The sequence below is a fragment of the Salvelinus fontinalis genome, chromosome 12 (genome assembly GCF_029448725.1).
Source record: "Salvelinus fontinalis isolate EN_2023a chromosome 12, ASM2944872v1, whole genome shotgun sequence".
In the NCBI taxonomy this organism is placed as follows: Eukaryota; Metazoa; Chordata; class Actinopteri; order Salmoniformes; family Salmonidae; genus Salvelinus; species Salvelinus fontinalis.
Genome location: NC_074676.1, coordinates 40,227,725 through 40,243,779, shown reverse-complemented (window position 1 = coordinate 40,243,779; position 16,055 = coordinate 40,227,725). Strand labels below are relative to the sequence as shown.

At 41.4% G+C, this 16,055-nt stretch overlaps 1 protein-coding gene and 1 pseudogene across 1 annotated transcript in view; both read left to right on the top strand.

Moving 5' to 3' along the window:
- Window positions 1-229: 229 nt before the first annotated feature.
- LOC129867404 (fucose-1-phosphate guanylyltransferase-like) lies at window positions 230-6,073 on the top strand (annotated as a pseudogene).
- Window positions 6,074-6,470: 397 nt separating this feature from the next.
- tnni3k (TNNI3 interacting kinase) overlaps window positions 6,471-16,055 on the top strand; it is a 47,083-nt gene continuing 37,498 nt past the window's right edge. Inside the window, exons 1-6 of the mRNA XM_055940778.1 lie at window positions 6,471-6,996; window positions 7,385-7,493; window positions 8,008-8,093; window positions 11,099-11,196; window positions 11,768-11,878; window positions 12,053-12,151. Coding sequence (XP_055796753.1) covers window positions 6,957-6,996; window positions 7,385-7,493; window positions 8,008-8,093; window positions 11,099-11,196; window positions 11,768-11,878; window positions 12,053-12,151 — 543 coding nt within the window. The 5' untranslated portion in view covers window positions 6,471-6,956. The remainder of the gene's footprint in view (window positions 6,997-7,384; window positions 7,494-8,007; window positions 8,094-11,098; window positions 11,197-11,767; window positions 11,879-12,052; window positions 12,152-16,055) is intronic.

The following is a 16,055-nucleotide window of genomic DNA, read 5'->3' as shown; positions in this document are numbered from 1 at the left end:
AAAACCACAGGTGAAGAGAAGAACCACCAATCATAAAACGACTTGTTGTAGCCACAACCTTCTGTTTCACTTAATCTATTTAATAATTTGTTACTTTGTAATTAGTCTTGCACTGCCAGACAGACCGGCTTCGTTTGGCCGCCATGCAAGTTTTGCAGAGATACATTGTAGCCATGACCATTGCGCATATTAAATACCATGTGACTAAACTCGGAAATGAGACAGGCAACAACACTACAGCAGCTTAGTCAGAGCATTTCAATCCATATCCACAATAAGTGTTTAGGCTTTTTTGTTAAAAGGTGAATTACGCTAATGTTATGTAACTCATTATACGCATTATTAGACCACTTGACTTTGAGCCAGAAAAATGAACGAACAATTATGTAAAAAGTTGCAAATCGGAACAAGTGAGAAACTTCAAAGATTTGATACTTTACGTGGTAAGTGTAGTCTTATAGAATTAGGAATTCATAAGATCTCTATGTGTAGCTTGTTGTAACTATTCATACTTGAAGGCTTCAATGCAAAAGCTTAATTTACCTGGCCTAAGCTTTTGCTGCTAAATTTGATTGATTGGCTGCATAGGCTAGTCATACTCTTAAGGAGCCTATCGTTACTCCTTATGTTATTTTCAGGGGTGAATCGATTATCAATTTCAATACTGTTGTTGAAACATAAAGCCCTTTACTTTCATATCACATCAAAACATCCACTTTCTGTACACAGGTGGGATGAGCTATAGGAAGACATTGGAATGGCTGGAATGGAATTAATGAAACGGAGTCAAACATGTTGTTTCCATATGTTTGATACCAATTCCATGAATGACATTCCAGCATTACATTGAGCCCGTCCTCCTATAGCTCCTCCCACCAGCCTCGACTGCTGTAAACTGTTTTAATCGACATTATCACCATTGCAGCCAACAGTATTTTTCAGTGACAACTTGTTTCTGGCGGCCTTCTTCCTTTACACACAGATGTTCGGAGAATGCTAGAGAGCTAATTAGCACAGGTGGTCCCTCTCTCTTTCATCTGTCATCCGTAAACTCGTGCTATAGCATGGAGATATGTCTGTGTGGGAACACTAATGTGTATCAATTTAATTAACCTTATTGTTTAAACTTTTTTTTTTTTTTTTATCGCTGACATGAAAGAAAAGGTCCTTATGCTTCCAAAACCGTACCGCAAGTGATGTGTTAATCTTAATGTTCAGACCAAGTGTCAGAGCTCTTAAAACTTTGTATGGGTACATGGGACGGTAGCGTGCCACCTGGCCAACATCCAGTGAAATTGCAGAGTGCGAAATTCAAAAATACTAAATTCAAATATTAAACATTCTTGAAAATATGTGTTATACATCAAAATAAAGCTTAACTTCTTGTTAATCCAGCCGCCGTGTCAGATTTCAAAAAGGCTTTACGGTGAAAGCAAACCATGCGATTATCTGAGAACAGCACCCCGTTCTGGGGGGTGAAAATCATATTTCAACCAGGCAGGTGCGACACTGTCACGTCCTGATCATAGAGAGTCCTTATTTTCTATGGTGGAGTAGGTCAGGGCGTGACTAGGGGGTTAGTCTAGTTTATATTTTCTATGTGGCGTTCTAGTTTTGTTTTCTTTGTTGGTGTTTGGTATGATAACCAATTAGAGGCAGCTGGCTATCGTTGTCTATAATTGGGGTTCATATTTAAGTAGAATTTTTCCACCTGTGTTTTGTGCGATATTGTTTATGTGTAGTTGCATGTTAGCACTCCATTGTCGTCACGTTTAGTTTATTTCTTTTTTGTTTTGTGTGTTTCTCTATTAAATATGTGGAAACCATATCACGCTGCACCTTGGTCCGATGATTATTCCAACGATCGTGACAGACACAAAAGTCAGAAATAGTGATATAAAAAATGCCTTACCTTTGATGATCTTCTTCTGTTGGCGCTCCAAAAGGTCCCAGTTACATCACAAATGGTCCTTTTGTTCGATAATGTCCTTCTTTATATCCATAAAAACTCAGTTTTAGCTGGCGCGCTTCAGTCAATAATCCACTCAGTTTCCCTCCATCAAAATGCATACAAAATGAATCCCAAACATTACTAATAAACTTTTCCAAACAAGTCAAACAATGTTTATAATCAAACCTTAGGTACCCAAACATATAAATAAACAATAAAATTTAAGACGGAGAATAGTATGTTCATTACCGGAGATAAATAAGAAAGAACACGCTTTCCTCCACACGCTTGGAAACACTACAGCCAAAATGGGAGCCACCTAGAAAAACATTTTTCCAAAAAGCAGCCTGAAAATCTTTCTAAAGACTGTTGACATCTAGTGGAAGCCCTAGGAACTGCAATTTGGGAGAACTTGGGCTTATAATTATAGTACTAGCCATTGAAAATAGTGGTAAGCTGATTTTTGGGGGGAGGGGGGGGTGGTTTGTTCTCGTGGTTTCGCCTGCCATATCAGTTCTGTTATACTCACAGACATACTTTTAACAGTTTTAGAAACTGTAGAGTGTTTTCTATCTAAATCTACCAATCTATATGCATATCCTAGCTTCTGGGCCTGAATAACAGACAGTTTACTTTGGGCACACTTTTCATCCGGATGTCAAAACACTGCCCCCTACCCCAGAGATGTTAACAAAACTCCCCTGTACAGAAGACGCCTTCGTCCAATGACTCTTATGTGTAACGCAATGGAACTGATAATCAATACCAAGAGTTAGGCTAGTCACTAATCATATGCCATGTTGTGTTGGAGAGCATCAAAACTGTGATGTATCATGTATAATTGTGAATGACTGATCTACAAATAATAATGAGTTGTTATTTATGATGCAAGGTGATTTGTAGATCCATCATTCGGCAGTCGCCTGCACTGTTGGCTTCAATGTCAAACAAGTCCACATAAGCTAATATATGTGCGTCATATAATGTACACCCTAAGAACTCAAATCTGATTTTCTTTCTATATCTAATCTTTTTTTCTGACTGTCCACTCCGTTTTACATATGACCCATATCAGTTTTGCGCATTCACTCTGGTAGGCCGTCAATGTATATAATAATTTGTTCTTAACTGACTTGCCTAGTTAAATAAAATGAAAAGAAGTAGCACACAGATGCAGTGCTCATTTCCTGTCACTGTTCAATTCAATTGTAGGGTGGTTGTCATGGTAACGGCAGGTCAGGTGCAAAAAAAACTAAACAAAAAAACAACACTTCAGTGTAAAAAATAGCATCCAGACAGAGGTTACATATGTAGGATGGTGGTTTAAATCATAAGTCAAAAGATCAGATTCCTTGTGTTTTTTGTTGTTGCTGTTTACACATTAGGGATGAGATCAGATAGGTATCAGATATGCAAATAATTTGGAAACAAGTTCTGAATTGGGCTGCCTGTCTAAACACAGCCATGTTTGTTTTTCATTTAGGTAAGCAGGTGCAACCTGGAGAGTTTTGGGATCTAGTTGTGTTAACTGCTGTGGATGACGAGCAGAGAGAAGCATATGAGCTTCAGATCCCAGAGAAAGTTGAGAGGAAAGAAATCCCACTTGGCTTTCCTTATCACTTGTTCTCAGATCCACCTGGAGCCAAAATAGGTGAGGATAACCTACATTATTGTTCTGTTTCTGATTTCATGATTCCCATATTAAGTGTCTCAGAGTAAAATAGTGCTGCTCTAGGATCACAATTTGAATCAGAATCACCTTCATTCATCAAGTACATTTACACATACCCAGAATTTGAGTTTGTTATTAAGTGGCTCTGCCAGCAGTAGACAAACATATACAGACAGAATATATACAGAGGAATTTACACATAATCTACATTCAGTATACAAAATATAGGTACAATAAACATAAAACAATTACACAATTACACATGATAGAAGAGTATAGGTGCATTTACACATTTTCCCGTTTGGATTTTTAGATCACATTGAATAAGATTACATGGACAAGGAGGACCTGATCCTAAATCAGCACTCCTACTCTGAGACACCTGATACATACAGCCCCTGATTTTGTTGAAGCATTTCGCTTTGACTGAATTTAACTTCTCTCTCAGGAAATGGAAGCACGACACGGCATTCTCTACAACAACTGGAAGACATGTATGGAAAGGCGTTGGGTGGATACAGGGTCCTCCTAATTCATGCAGGTATAATCGCTCATTCATCTACACTTTAGTCATGATTTACTGCGTGAATGTAACATTTTCAAACCATTTAGTAGTTGGAAATTATGTAAAAGTGATATAAATGTAAGATAGGCCTATATTATTGGAAAATGGTATGCAAGAACTACTGTACGTCTACTGTAAGACACTTTGGATAAAAATGTCTGTTAAATGGCATGATTGTTATTGACTATTTTCAAATTGCTCTGATTTTCCTAGGGGTATTCAGCCAGCGTTTGCCCAATGCCAGTGCCCTGGGGAAATCTTCACCCCCATGCCCCTGGGAGATCCTCTGTACCAGATGCTGGAGCTCTAACTATCCGTGTTTGTCAATTTCCCCTCACACATGAAACCAAATGTGCTGGTGACCAGTGTGGATTGTATAGAGCTCTACAGCATAGCAGAGGAGAAGAGTATCAGATTTGACAGGTCTGGTTGACAGGTCTGGGTTCACTGCTCTAGCCAATCCCTCCCCCATCTCCATTGGAACCACACACCAGCAGGAGAAGTTTGGATTGGCCGACATGGAATACAGGACCTGCCTCCATTTCCTGCACAAACCTAGTGTCAAGAAGATGCATGACAACGGTGTTGTGTGTAAGCTCGAGGATAGCTTTGTGTCTGTCGAGTGATGGGGAGTATATCTACACAGACAGTACATATGTGGACTACCAGACTGCGATGTCTTTACTTAGTCGGTTCAGAGAGGTGCGTCCTTTGGGCCTTCCTACAGGCCCTGGGTTCCCAAGCCACGGTGGCGTACACCAACAACATGGCCAACGTCACCAAGCATCAGAGCAGCCTGGTAGAGATGCTTCAGAAGATTTTCCAGCGCCTCAAGGGAACCCCGCTTAACGTGGTGGCCCTCAACCACTCCAAGTTCTACCACATGGGCATCACCACCGAGTACCCCTTCTACCTCAGCGAGGCACCGTGCCTGAGGGGCGTGATGGGCCTATACAAGGTGCTAGGTTGCAGCCAAAACTTCAGCTTTAAGGTCTGCTGTGAGATGCTCAGTGACTTGAAGCCCGGTTCTTCTTTATCTCCAGGCTCTGGTAGAGTACTGTAGGCTCGAGGCCGCCGGCTACATGGGCGGGCGGACCATCCTATTGGGTAGAAGTGGGCCTGAAGGTGCCCGATGGAACCTACATGCACTCCCTCTGCGTGAACCGCCAGGGCCAAACAGGTGTCGTCGCCTTCGGCATAGAGGACAACCTCAAAAAGCCTGTGGGGGCCCCTGCAAATATGGAGGGGTTGAACCTGTTCGGGGCACGTTTGGTGGAGTGTCTGGCAAAGTGGGGCCTGAGCCCCTAGATCCTGAGGTTATCTGGGGACACATTGAGTTGTAGTCTGTGGAATGCCTGTCTGTTTCCTGTGTGCCTGGATATGCTTGACTCATTCTTCCTGACTCTGGAGACGTTGCAGGTACTGCAGCCGGGCGTATCCACTGTCCCACTGTTCCTTGGCACCAAGCTGATGTCTCTACAGGAGGCCCTGCAATCTAAACACCTGGAGAAGATGCTTAAGTACAGGAAGACTCATTGAGGACGTGGAGAAGAAGAAAGGGAGCTGACTCTGAACTGTAGTGATAACTATGCTAATATTACTTGTAATACCGTTGTTCCTTTGTAATTATGATAGGAATGATTGTGTGTAAAATTGAACTGAAATAGGGATACAATGTGGTGGGTTCATGTTAATGATTAACAGATGCATATGATGGATCAGCTGTTTTGATATTTAAGATTTTGATTGTTGGGGGTATTTAAAAATGTGTCTATGGGGAAATTATATGGTAATGACAATCTATTTTTTTTAACTATGACTGAAAATAATTGAAAAAAGATTTCAAAGTTGTGTGTCTCTTTATTGTTCTAAGCTTGTATGAGGCATCATAGCCATCAGTTCTGATTCTATTTCTATGTGCATTCCACTGGTGCTCTGCTCTATTTTTGAACACAAGTGTAAGGGACGGCTCTTGACATCCTATGCAGAGTTCTACAACTGCACCATCGAGAGCATCCTGACCGGTTGCATCACCGCCTGGTATGGCAACTGCTCGGCATCTCGGTGCTACAGAGGGTAGTGCATCACTGGGGCCAAGCTTCATGCCATCCAGGACCTATATACTAAGCGGTGTCAGAGAAAAGACCAAAAAATTGTCCAAGACTCCAGTCACCCAAGTAATAGACTGTTCTCTCTGCTACCGGACGGCAAGTGGTACCGGAGCACCAAGTCTAGGACCCAAAAGACTCCTTAACAGCTTCTACCCCCAAGCCATAAGACTGCTGAACAATTAATCAAATGGCCACCCGGACTATTTACATTTGTTTTTACACTGCTGCTACTCGCTGTTTATTATCTATGCATAGTCACTTTACCCCTACATACGTGAACAAATTACCTAGACTAACCTGTACCCCCTTACGTTGACTCGGTACCCCCTGTATATAGCTTCGTTATTGTGTCACTTTTTTTTCAGGCCATCAAGCAGTTCAAACAACTTCAAACATAATTGAAAACTGATGATGGCTTGTGCAAGACAATGTAAGGTAATGGCCACCTGCTGTTTGAAAAGAGCAACACACACACAGATCAGTTGTCATAGTGGTCAGGCATTCCTCTCAGAGATGTATTTATTTTTAGCCCACTGTCATGATCCCTCTTTATCTGGTCCTGCTCTATTGTGACTGAGATAGGGATAGTGTTACTGCTTCACTCCTCTGTTCCACCAAACTATACAACGTACACAGGAATAAAAAAAAAGAGGTTCAATGGGAAATTATAAATCAAGACCAACTCAGACATGTACAGGTAATGGCTTGTTCTCTTTCAGTGTTTTGTGCTGCCTAAGAGTATATGTCGGGGTCTAAATATGTGCTATAGAATCCTATTAAGAAGCTTTGCTTTGAAAAACGTATGTCCAATAGGGTGGTAGTAACTTTTGCTGCCATTTTCTTTTTTTACCTTCAATTCTTCCTTTGGTAATTAAACTAGGACACAGAGAACTTACATGATTTAACATTGGAAAATACAAGTGACGGGAAATGCATTCTATAGATGTACTAAATCCTTTTCAGGGTGTGACCTATGGAAAGGGTTTCAGCTTTTTAAAATGAAAGTACCTCAGTCACAATCAGGCTAATAGCTCCCAAAATGATGCTATGTCTATGCTAACACTGGGCTAACTCCCTTTCTGAAGATGAGTGGAAGAAGAAGGTGAGCGAGTCATACTCTGTGATCATCGAGAGGCTGGAGGATGACCTACACATCAAAGACAGCGAGCTGATAGACCTCAAACAGGTCTTCAGGTAACAGAGGCCATCTGTGATAAAAGCGATACATTTATTCTCTATTCAGTCTTTCACATGTCATGTTATAACATCATAACATGCCAAACATGTTATGATAATGACTTCAGGTAACATTATCTCTCTGTGGTTAAAGTGATGCATTCATCCCTATTCAGTCTTTCACATGTCATGTTATAACATCATAACATGCCAAACATTTTATGATAATGACTTCAGGTAACATTATCTCTCTGTGGTTAAAGTGATGCATTCATCCCTATTCAGTCGTTCACATATGACATCACAGAAATGTTATGATAGTAACTCATGCCCAGTCTCCATATACATGTCATAGTTCTAGTTCTAGACAATGTCCAAATGTCTTCTGTGTTGATTATTGCTGTTGGTATATGTTTTATTAAATGCATTATACGTTTTACATCAGTGTCCTAATTATGGTGTAAAGTACAGAGTAATAACTATTGTAATTTTACACTCGACTTACATTTGCATTTGTATTTGGATGGCTCAGCTCTGATGAAGCTTTCCAGAAAGTGAACTTGAATTACCGGACAGAGAGCGGACTGTCCCTGTTGCATCTCTGCTGCATGTGTGGCGGTATGTACGATTATTACTATTAATAACCTCTTACCAAAACATTACAGTGTTACATATGCTCCTGCACTCTTGGCTTGATGCCCATGAGCTCATTGGCTTTGATTGTGCTCCAGTGTTTTTTTTAGCCTGGTCCCAGATCTGTTTATGCTGTCTAACCAGCAATATAAACTGGGTGGTTCGAGCCCTGAATGCAGATTAGCTGAAAGCCGTGGTATTCGAGGCCGTATACCACGGGTATGACAAAACATTTATTTTTACTGTCCTAATTCCATTACTGACCAGTTTACAATAGCAATAAGGCACCTCGGGGGTTAAAAAATAAAGAAAAATAAAGAATAAAGAAAAACCCTTGAATGAGTAGGTGTGTCCAAACGTTTGACTGGTACTGTAGATCTGGGAACAGAGACAATAGAGGATCTAGATAATTTTTCTAACCTCTGAATTATAACCAAATTATGAGTGTAGGCCTACTATATTACGTATTGGATCACACAAAATTTTTACTTTTACATTACCATGTAGTTTATCAATAAAATGGTATGATGGTGATGTGGATATACTCGGTATACATATCCCAAAATAAATAAATAATTTCACTCCAATGCATTTTTATAGAAAGTTAGCAAAAATAGATAAGATCTTGCTACCATGGAAAGGAAAATACCTGTCTATTTGTGGAAAATCACCCTGATTAACTCTTTGGGAAGATCTGTTGACCTATTTGCTTTTGGCCTTGCCTACACCTAGCGAACAGTTATTAGAATTATTAGAGAAAAAAATATAACATTTTATTTGGAACGGCAAACCAGATAAAATTAAACGGGCCTATTTATGTAATGAAGATGAATTCGGAGGGCAGAAATGATAACATATTAGAGCATTAGACCTCTCACTAAAGGCTTCAGTTGTCACGCCCTGACCATAGAGAGCTGTTTATTCTCTATGTAGGTTGGGGCGTGACAGTGACTAGGGTGGGTCATCTAGGTGATTAATGATCTATGTTGGCCTGGTATGGTTCCCAATCAGAGGCAGCTGTTTAATGTTGTCTCTGATTGGGGATCATATTTAGGCAGCCATTTCCCCATTGTGCTTTGTGGGATCTTGACAATGTATAGTTAGTTGCCTGTGAGCACTATAGCAGCGTTTCGGTTTGCATTTATTGTTTTCTTTTTCAGTTTCACTTCAAAATAAAGAGGATAGAACCATACCACGCTGCATCTTGCTCCACTCATTATAAAGATCCTGACATCAGTCATACAAAAGTTATACTTAAATCCAAACTGGTTCTCTAGCAAATTAGTAAGAACGTCTCACCCTATGTTTAAGAAAGGCCTTTTTCACTTTATTCAGATTACAACCTCTCACTTTCAGTTATTTACAAAGGAAATCATCTCCAAAATATCTCTATTTTTAAATCATCCACCAGAAAAGACAGAACAAATAATATAACAAATATTGTGGTTAAACATATAAATTCAAATAAAACAATTGTTAAAAAAAACATTATTTTTAGAAAATAAAAAACATATATATATATATATATATATATATATATATATAATCTTCGTAAATTATATCATAATTAGGATTGGTGGAGATATGTCATACATGCAGCTAAAAAAACATATGGGAATGTCTGCTCTACCCACAACTACAACCAACTAATTGCATCATTACTGCAAAAAATGGAAGAGGAAAGTGGAAGAGGGAAAAAGTAAGGAACTTGTCTGTCGGCATTAAAGACCAAATTGGTTAAAGAAAATTGTGATGAATAAAAAAGTATTCCAGTTTCATTTAAGGATTAAAAAAAATTGACAGCCATACCATATAGATTGCAAAATTGTTGATTAGATATTTTTGACGTACCGATTCCATGGCACATGGTTTATGAACTGATACGCAAAACGATACTTTTAGCAAAAATGTTTATCTTTAATTTACAATCTGTAGAAGCTATGAGAATAGAAAGGTTCAGAACTTTTGTGAAACAGCACAGCAAAGTTGAAAAATATATGGCAAATTTAAATCCAATGTGGATGGTGTTAAGGGATTGATGGGAGGGGTTGAATGGAGCTGAAGGTTAGGACTAATAACAACTAATTACAATAAGATAACTAATGTAAAACATACTGTGCCGTAAAACGTATATAGGTTAACAACTTTTTTTTAGAGCACAGTTTGAACGAATGGCAAATAGAAATCAAACCGGATGGACATCATAAATATATGGGAGCGTTGAGGGTAGAGGAAGGATAAGAGTAAAAACAAACAAAAATAAAACAATTGTAAAATAGACTGTGTCCATAAAATGTATATAGTATGTATAAGCTGGAAATACAGGCCTAAGCATTGTTGTTCACTATTTTGTGATCACTAGTGTTCTACTGCTTTCACAGAACAGTGCAAACTGGCTCTAACCAGAATAGAAAGAGTAGTGAGAGGCCCCGGTGCACAACTGAGCAAGAGGACAAGTACATTAGTGTCTAGTTTGAGAAACAGATGCCTCACAAGTCCTCAACTGGCAGCTTCATTAAATAGTACCCGCAAAACACCCGTCTCAATGTCAACAGTAAAGAGGCAACTCCGGGATGCTGGCCTTCTATTCTTGCTGATAATTGACCTCTGTACGCCAATGCAGATATTCCATTCAAAATCATCCGTTTCCAGCTACAATAGTATTTACTTACATTAACAATGTCTACACTGTATTTCTGATCAATTTGATGTTATTTTATTGGACAAAAAATGTATTTTTCTTTCAAAAACGAAAACATTGTGTATATTGTGTATATTTTTTTTTCCCAAAAATAAATGCGGGATTGGTAGTGATCCAGACAATTACATTGATAGAAGCCACAATCTATCTGAAATATTAAAGCTGATCTACCCCCTAAAAAAAATGAAATATATTTATTTTTTTAAATAAAAAAGAATAATAAAAATTAAGACATAGGCAATATACCACAGACAGATCTGATGCGAGGCTAGTAAATTGTGTTTTCCAGGGAATAAAGTCCACATAAGGACTCTGATGCTGAAAGGCCTACGTCCATCCAGGCTTACCAGGAATGGGTTCACTGCTCTACACCTGGCTGTCTATAAGGTGAGAGAATGGTTAGACACCGGTTGCCTTCATGCCTTCATCTGAAGACAGTGTTATTGATATAGTTATAAAGACATGTATGTTTCCATAGTGAGTAGGTTACTGTTTATGATGTGTGATTATTTTGTGAAGGTTTCTATCGATTGGCCTTTTCTGTTAAATGCGATGGAGACATTCCATGGTTTTACCAGATGGTGGAGCGCAAGTCACATCACAAAGCACACATTATTCTATGAACAGTGTGATATCTCCTGTTTTGCTCTCATACTAAGGACTAGAGAGAGTTCATCTAGTCCTGACGCACACAGGATCAGTATTACAGATCTGTATTTGAGGACTCGGCTTAATCAAGATGCTGATGACTTGGAGTGAACGTCATCTGTATCTTCCCTGATTCCTTACCTCCTCAAAATGCCTGAAGAGAAGGTCAAACGGGAGGAAGCTTAGCTTCCCCAACGTGTTTAGAGAGAGGACACAAGGAATAAAGGAAGTACAATTGAAATTCTCCTCAAGTGTGATGTTAAAGTGAAAACTAACCTATGTGATTGACAGTTGTTGTGTGTCTTCCCAGGACAATGCGGAGCTGGTGACGGCAATGCTCCACGGAGGGGCAGACATCCAGCAGGTTGGTTACGGTGCCCTCACCGCCCTGCATATCGCCACCATCGCTGGGCACCATGAGGTGGGCACGGCCCCTGTTCATACCAATCTCAGACATTACCTCACATTCTGTACAGTACTATTCATATTTAGGAATAGTTCTGCTGGTGTCAGCAACAATGGGTGTTCCAACAAGAGATTTTGTGTTATGATAATAATATGTCCTGTAATATAGCCTACATGTTGTCATTCTTAGGCAGTGGATATCCTTCTCCAGCATGGAGCCTATGTCAACGTCCAGGATGCTGTGTTCTTTACTCCTCTGCATATTGCTGCTTACTATGGCCATGACCAGGTAATGGTTTAAACATTGAGTCCTAATATAACAGTGTAGGTAGCTTCATCCAAGATATCCCTCTTTACCTTCTGCCAAGCAATGGTTGTGTTGAAATCTGTTCATTCCCTTTTCTTGTTACCGGGGATGTAGGCTACGTCCCAAAATGGCATCCTTTTGCTTTCATAGTGCACTACTTTTGACCAGAGCCCTATGGGCTATAGGGAAAATAGTGCCATTTGGGACTTATCTGTACATTGTCTATTACAGTTATCCCCCCCAGGCCCAGTTCCCACTTCCCTGTCAAGTTTGTCTCAAGTGGGTCTCTCCAAGCTCTGCTCCCATCGCGACAACAAGTTGCCTCTGCTCTGTTAGTAGAGGAATGCGCACTAATGCCCCGGACCAGAGCTAGGTCTCTCCAAAATACACTTGAGTATCTTACCCAGTTATTCTCTGATGATATCATTTTGCTCTTTTGTAGCTTTGGATCCCAGTTCGCTCCTCTACCTGTAGGTTTTACAGATGCTCACCAGCCCGTGGCTGCAAACCTTCTAATTTAGAGTACCCTGCGTGCACAAGCAATGAATTCCTAGTCTCCGGCAGCATTTGGAACTGACGATCTGCAGTCCATAAGGCATCTCCCTACAATTTTGGGCCCTGACAGAAACATGGATTACACCAGAGAACACTGCTACTCCAGCTGCTCTCTCGTCCTCTGAATATGTGTTCTCTCATAGTCCAAGAGCATCTGGTCGTCGCGGTAGTGGCACAGAGCTACTCATTTCTCCTAAGTGGACATGTTCTCTTTTCCCCCTATCTCACCTGTCTATCTCCTCACTTGAATTCAATGCTGTCACTGTCACTTGTCCAATCAGGTTTAACATTGTTGTCATATATCACCCACCAGGTGCTGTTAGAGAGTTCCTCAATGAGCTTGACACCTTGATAAGCTAATTTCCCGACCATGGCTCACCACTCATCGTACTGGGCGACTTTAAACCTGCAACACCCGACTTCAATTAACCCCCCCCCCCTCTTTCCTTCCACTCCTTTCCTCTTTTGATCTTAGCCTTTCTCAGTCATCTCCCATTCACAAGACAGACAGACTAATCTCACTGCACCCCCCCCCTGCAGGTTTCTGGTCACTACTTTGTTTCCTATTCTCTCTCTCCCTCTCTCCTCCAACACTACCCACTCAGCCCCTATCCAGATGGTGATGCACTGCCTCAATCTTTGTTCTCTCTCTCCCACTACTCTCTCCTCTTCTATCCTATCTTCTCTTCCTTCTCTCCTGCTAAATCCTTCTTCCTCCTGTCTCCTGACTCTGCCTCTTCGACCCTACTCTCCTCCCTTTCCGCCTCCTTTGACTCCCACTGTCCGCTTTCCTCCCGGCCGGCTCAACCTTCCCCTCCCACTCTGTGGCTGAGTGACTAACTGCGTGCTAAAAGAACACGGCTGCAGGCAGCTGAGTGGAAATGGAGGAAAACTACATTTTCGGATGACCTATCATCCACTCCACTTTACCTTCTCTTCCTCTGTATCCATGGCTAAAGACACATTCTGTCACTCTAAATTTCAAGCTTCTACCTACAACCCTGGGAAACTCATCTCCACTTTCTCCTCCCTCCTTAATCCTTTGATGACATCTGCTTGTTATTCCCTCAGCCTATTGAGTCCACTGGTCCCAATCAGAACTACCCTACACCTTGATCTCTTTCTTCCCTCTCTCTCCAGATAAAATCCTGTGACTAGTGATGACTGGCCGCCCAAAAACCTGCCCACTTGACCCCATCCTCCCTTCTCCAGACTATCTCTGGAGACCTTCTTACCTCCCTCATCAACTCATCCCTTTCCACTAGCTGTGTCCCCTTTGACTTAAAGATGGCCAGAGTTGCTCCCCTCCTCAAGAAACCAACAGTCGACTCATCAGATGTCAAAAGCTACAGACCACTATCTCTTCTTTCTTATCTTTCCAAAACACTTGAGTGTGCTGTCTCTGACCAACTCTCTCGTTATCTCTCTCAGAACGACCTTCAAAACCCTAACCAGTCAGGCTTCAATGCGGCTCACCCAACTAAGTCCACTCTCCTCTGTGTCACAGAGGCTCTCCGCTCTGCCATAGTTGACTCTCTCTCTTCTGTTCTCAACCTCCAGGTAGCCTTACTATTAAGAGCGTTGGGCCAGTAACCGAAAGGTCACTGGTTTGAATCCCAGAGCCGACAAGGCAGTTAACCCCCAACAACAACTGCTCCCTGTGCGCCGATGACGTGGACCTTCGATTCAGGCAACCTCTCTGATTCAGAAGGGTTGGGTTAAAAGGGGAAGACACATTTCGGGTTGAATACAGTCAGTTGCGTAACTGGCTTTCCCTTAACTTACCTATCCGCTGCCTTCGAGACTGTGAACCATCAGATACTCTTCTACCACCCTCTCAGGGTTGGACAACCTCTGCACATTCCTGGATTGCATCCTTCCTGGCAGGTCGCTCCTACAAGGTGGTGTGGAGAGGGTCTGTGTCTGCACCATGGGATCTCACTAATGGTGTCCCCCAGGGCTCGCTTCTAGGCCCTCTCCTCTTTTCTCTTTACAAATCACCCGGGTCTCTGCCACTCGGCTCGGACCTACTCATGGTCTCTCCTATCATTGCTATGTGGATGACACTCAACTACACTTTTCCTTCCCCTGACACCCAGATGGCGACACATCTCTGCATGCCTGGCAGATATCTCAGCTTGGATGCTGGCCCACCACCTCAAGATCAACCTCGACAAAACGGAGCTGCGCTTCCTACCGGGGAAGGCCTGCCCGCTCCAAAACGTCTCCATCATGGTTGACCACTCCATGCTGTCCCTCTTCCAGAGTGCAAATGTGACCCGTTTCAGGAAACTAGGTGTATGTTGCAAGTCACGGCTTCAGAAGAGAGCCATTTGAACTTTTTAAAATGTGTTTTTATCATAATGCGTTTTTTTTACAGAAATGCCTTCTGGAACATGTGAACTTTCATGTGCCTTAAAAACAAAGTGTTAATTTACGAGCCTTGTTGGCGAAGCCACATATAAAGCAGCAACCTTCCCACTAGCCATGATTGGCTGAGATAATGAGTGGGCTGAACATGTCGAAAAAGGAGTTCGGATTGGTCTGCCATATAGAAGGCTTCTGTTTATTTGAGCTGGTGAGTCTGTGTTGGTAATCCTGTCAAACACTGCTTTTTTTATGTATCGTGTAGTGGAGCTGTATAAGTGTCTCTCTCCACTTTATGGAGGATCGAGTTTTGAAATCAGTGGAATTAGAGTATGATAGCTAAAGAGAGGGAGAAAACACCTGTCTCCGGATTACATCTTCAAACTAAGGGCAACCCTGGCATGACATCCGTGACAGGGAGACGCATCCATCATGCATGATGATGTATACGGGTAAGATAGTCTAGTGTTAGCTAGCTACCATTTCAGATATTACACATTTCTAATTTTGACAGAAAGTGGTTTCATTTCAAGCTAAAGTGTACTGTACTAGATAGCTAACATTAGCTGGTTGGCTCCCTAGCTAACGTTATTTGTATGACGTTATTATTCGAATCCCAGAAATGTTTGCTTAGCTAGTTAGAGCCTAATGTTAGCTAGCTAACAATGAACCTGGTTGGTTAGCTCCCTGCAGATTCATGCAGGGTAGTAATGACATGATTTGACAATATGTTCATTGTTGTTTAACTAGCTAATGTTAGCTGGCTGACTCGTTAGCTAATGTTACATGACATGTGTGATCTTACACGTTGTTTACCTAGCTAGGTTCATTGTTTACTTAGCTAGCTAGCTACACGTCTTAAGCTAAAGTGTACAACACCAGTTGAATATGGCCAGTGTGTCACGACTTCCGCCGAAGTCGGTCCCTCTCCTTGTTCGTTCGGCGGTCGACGTCACCGGTCTTC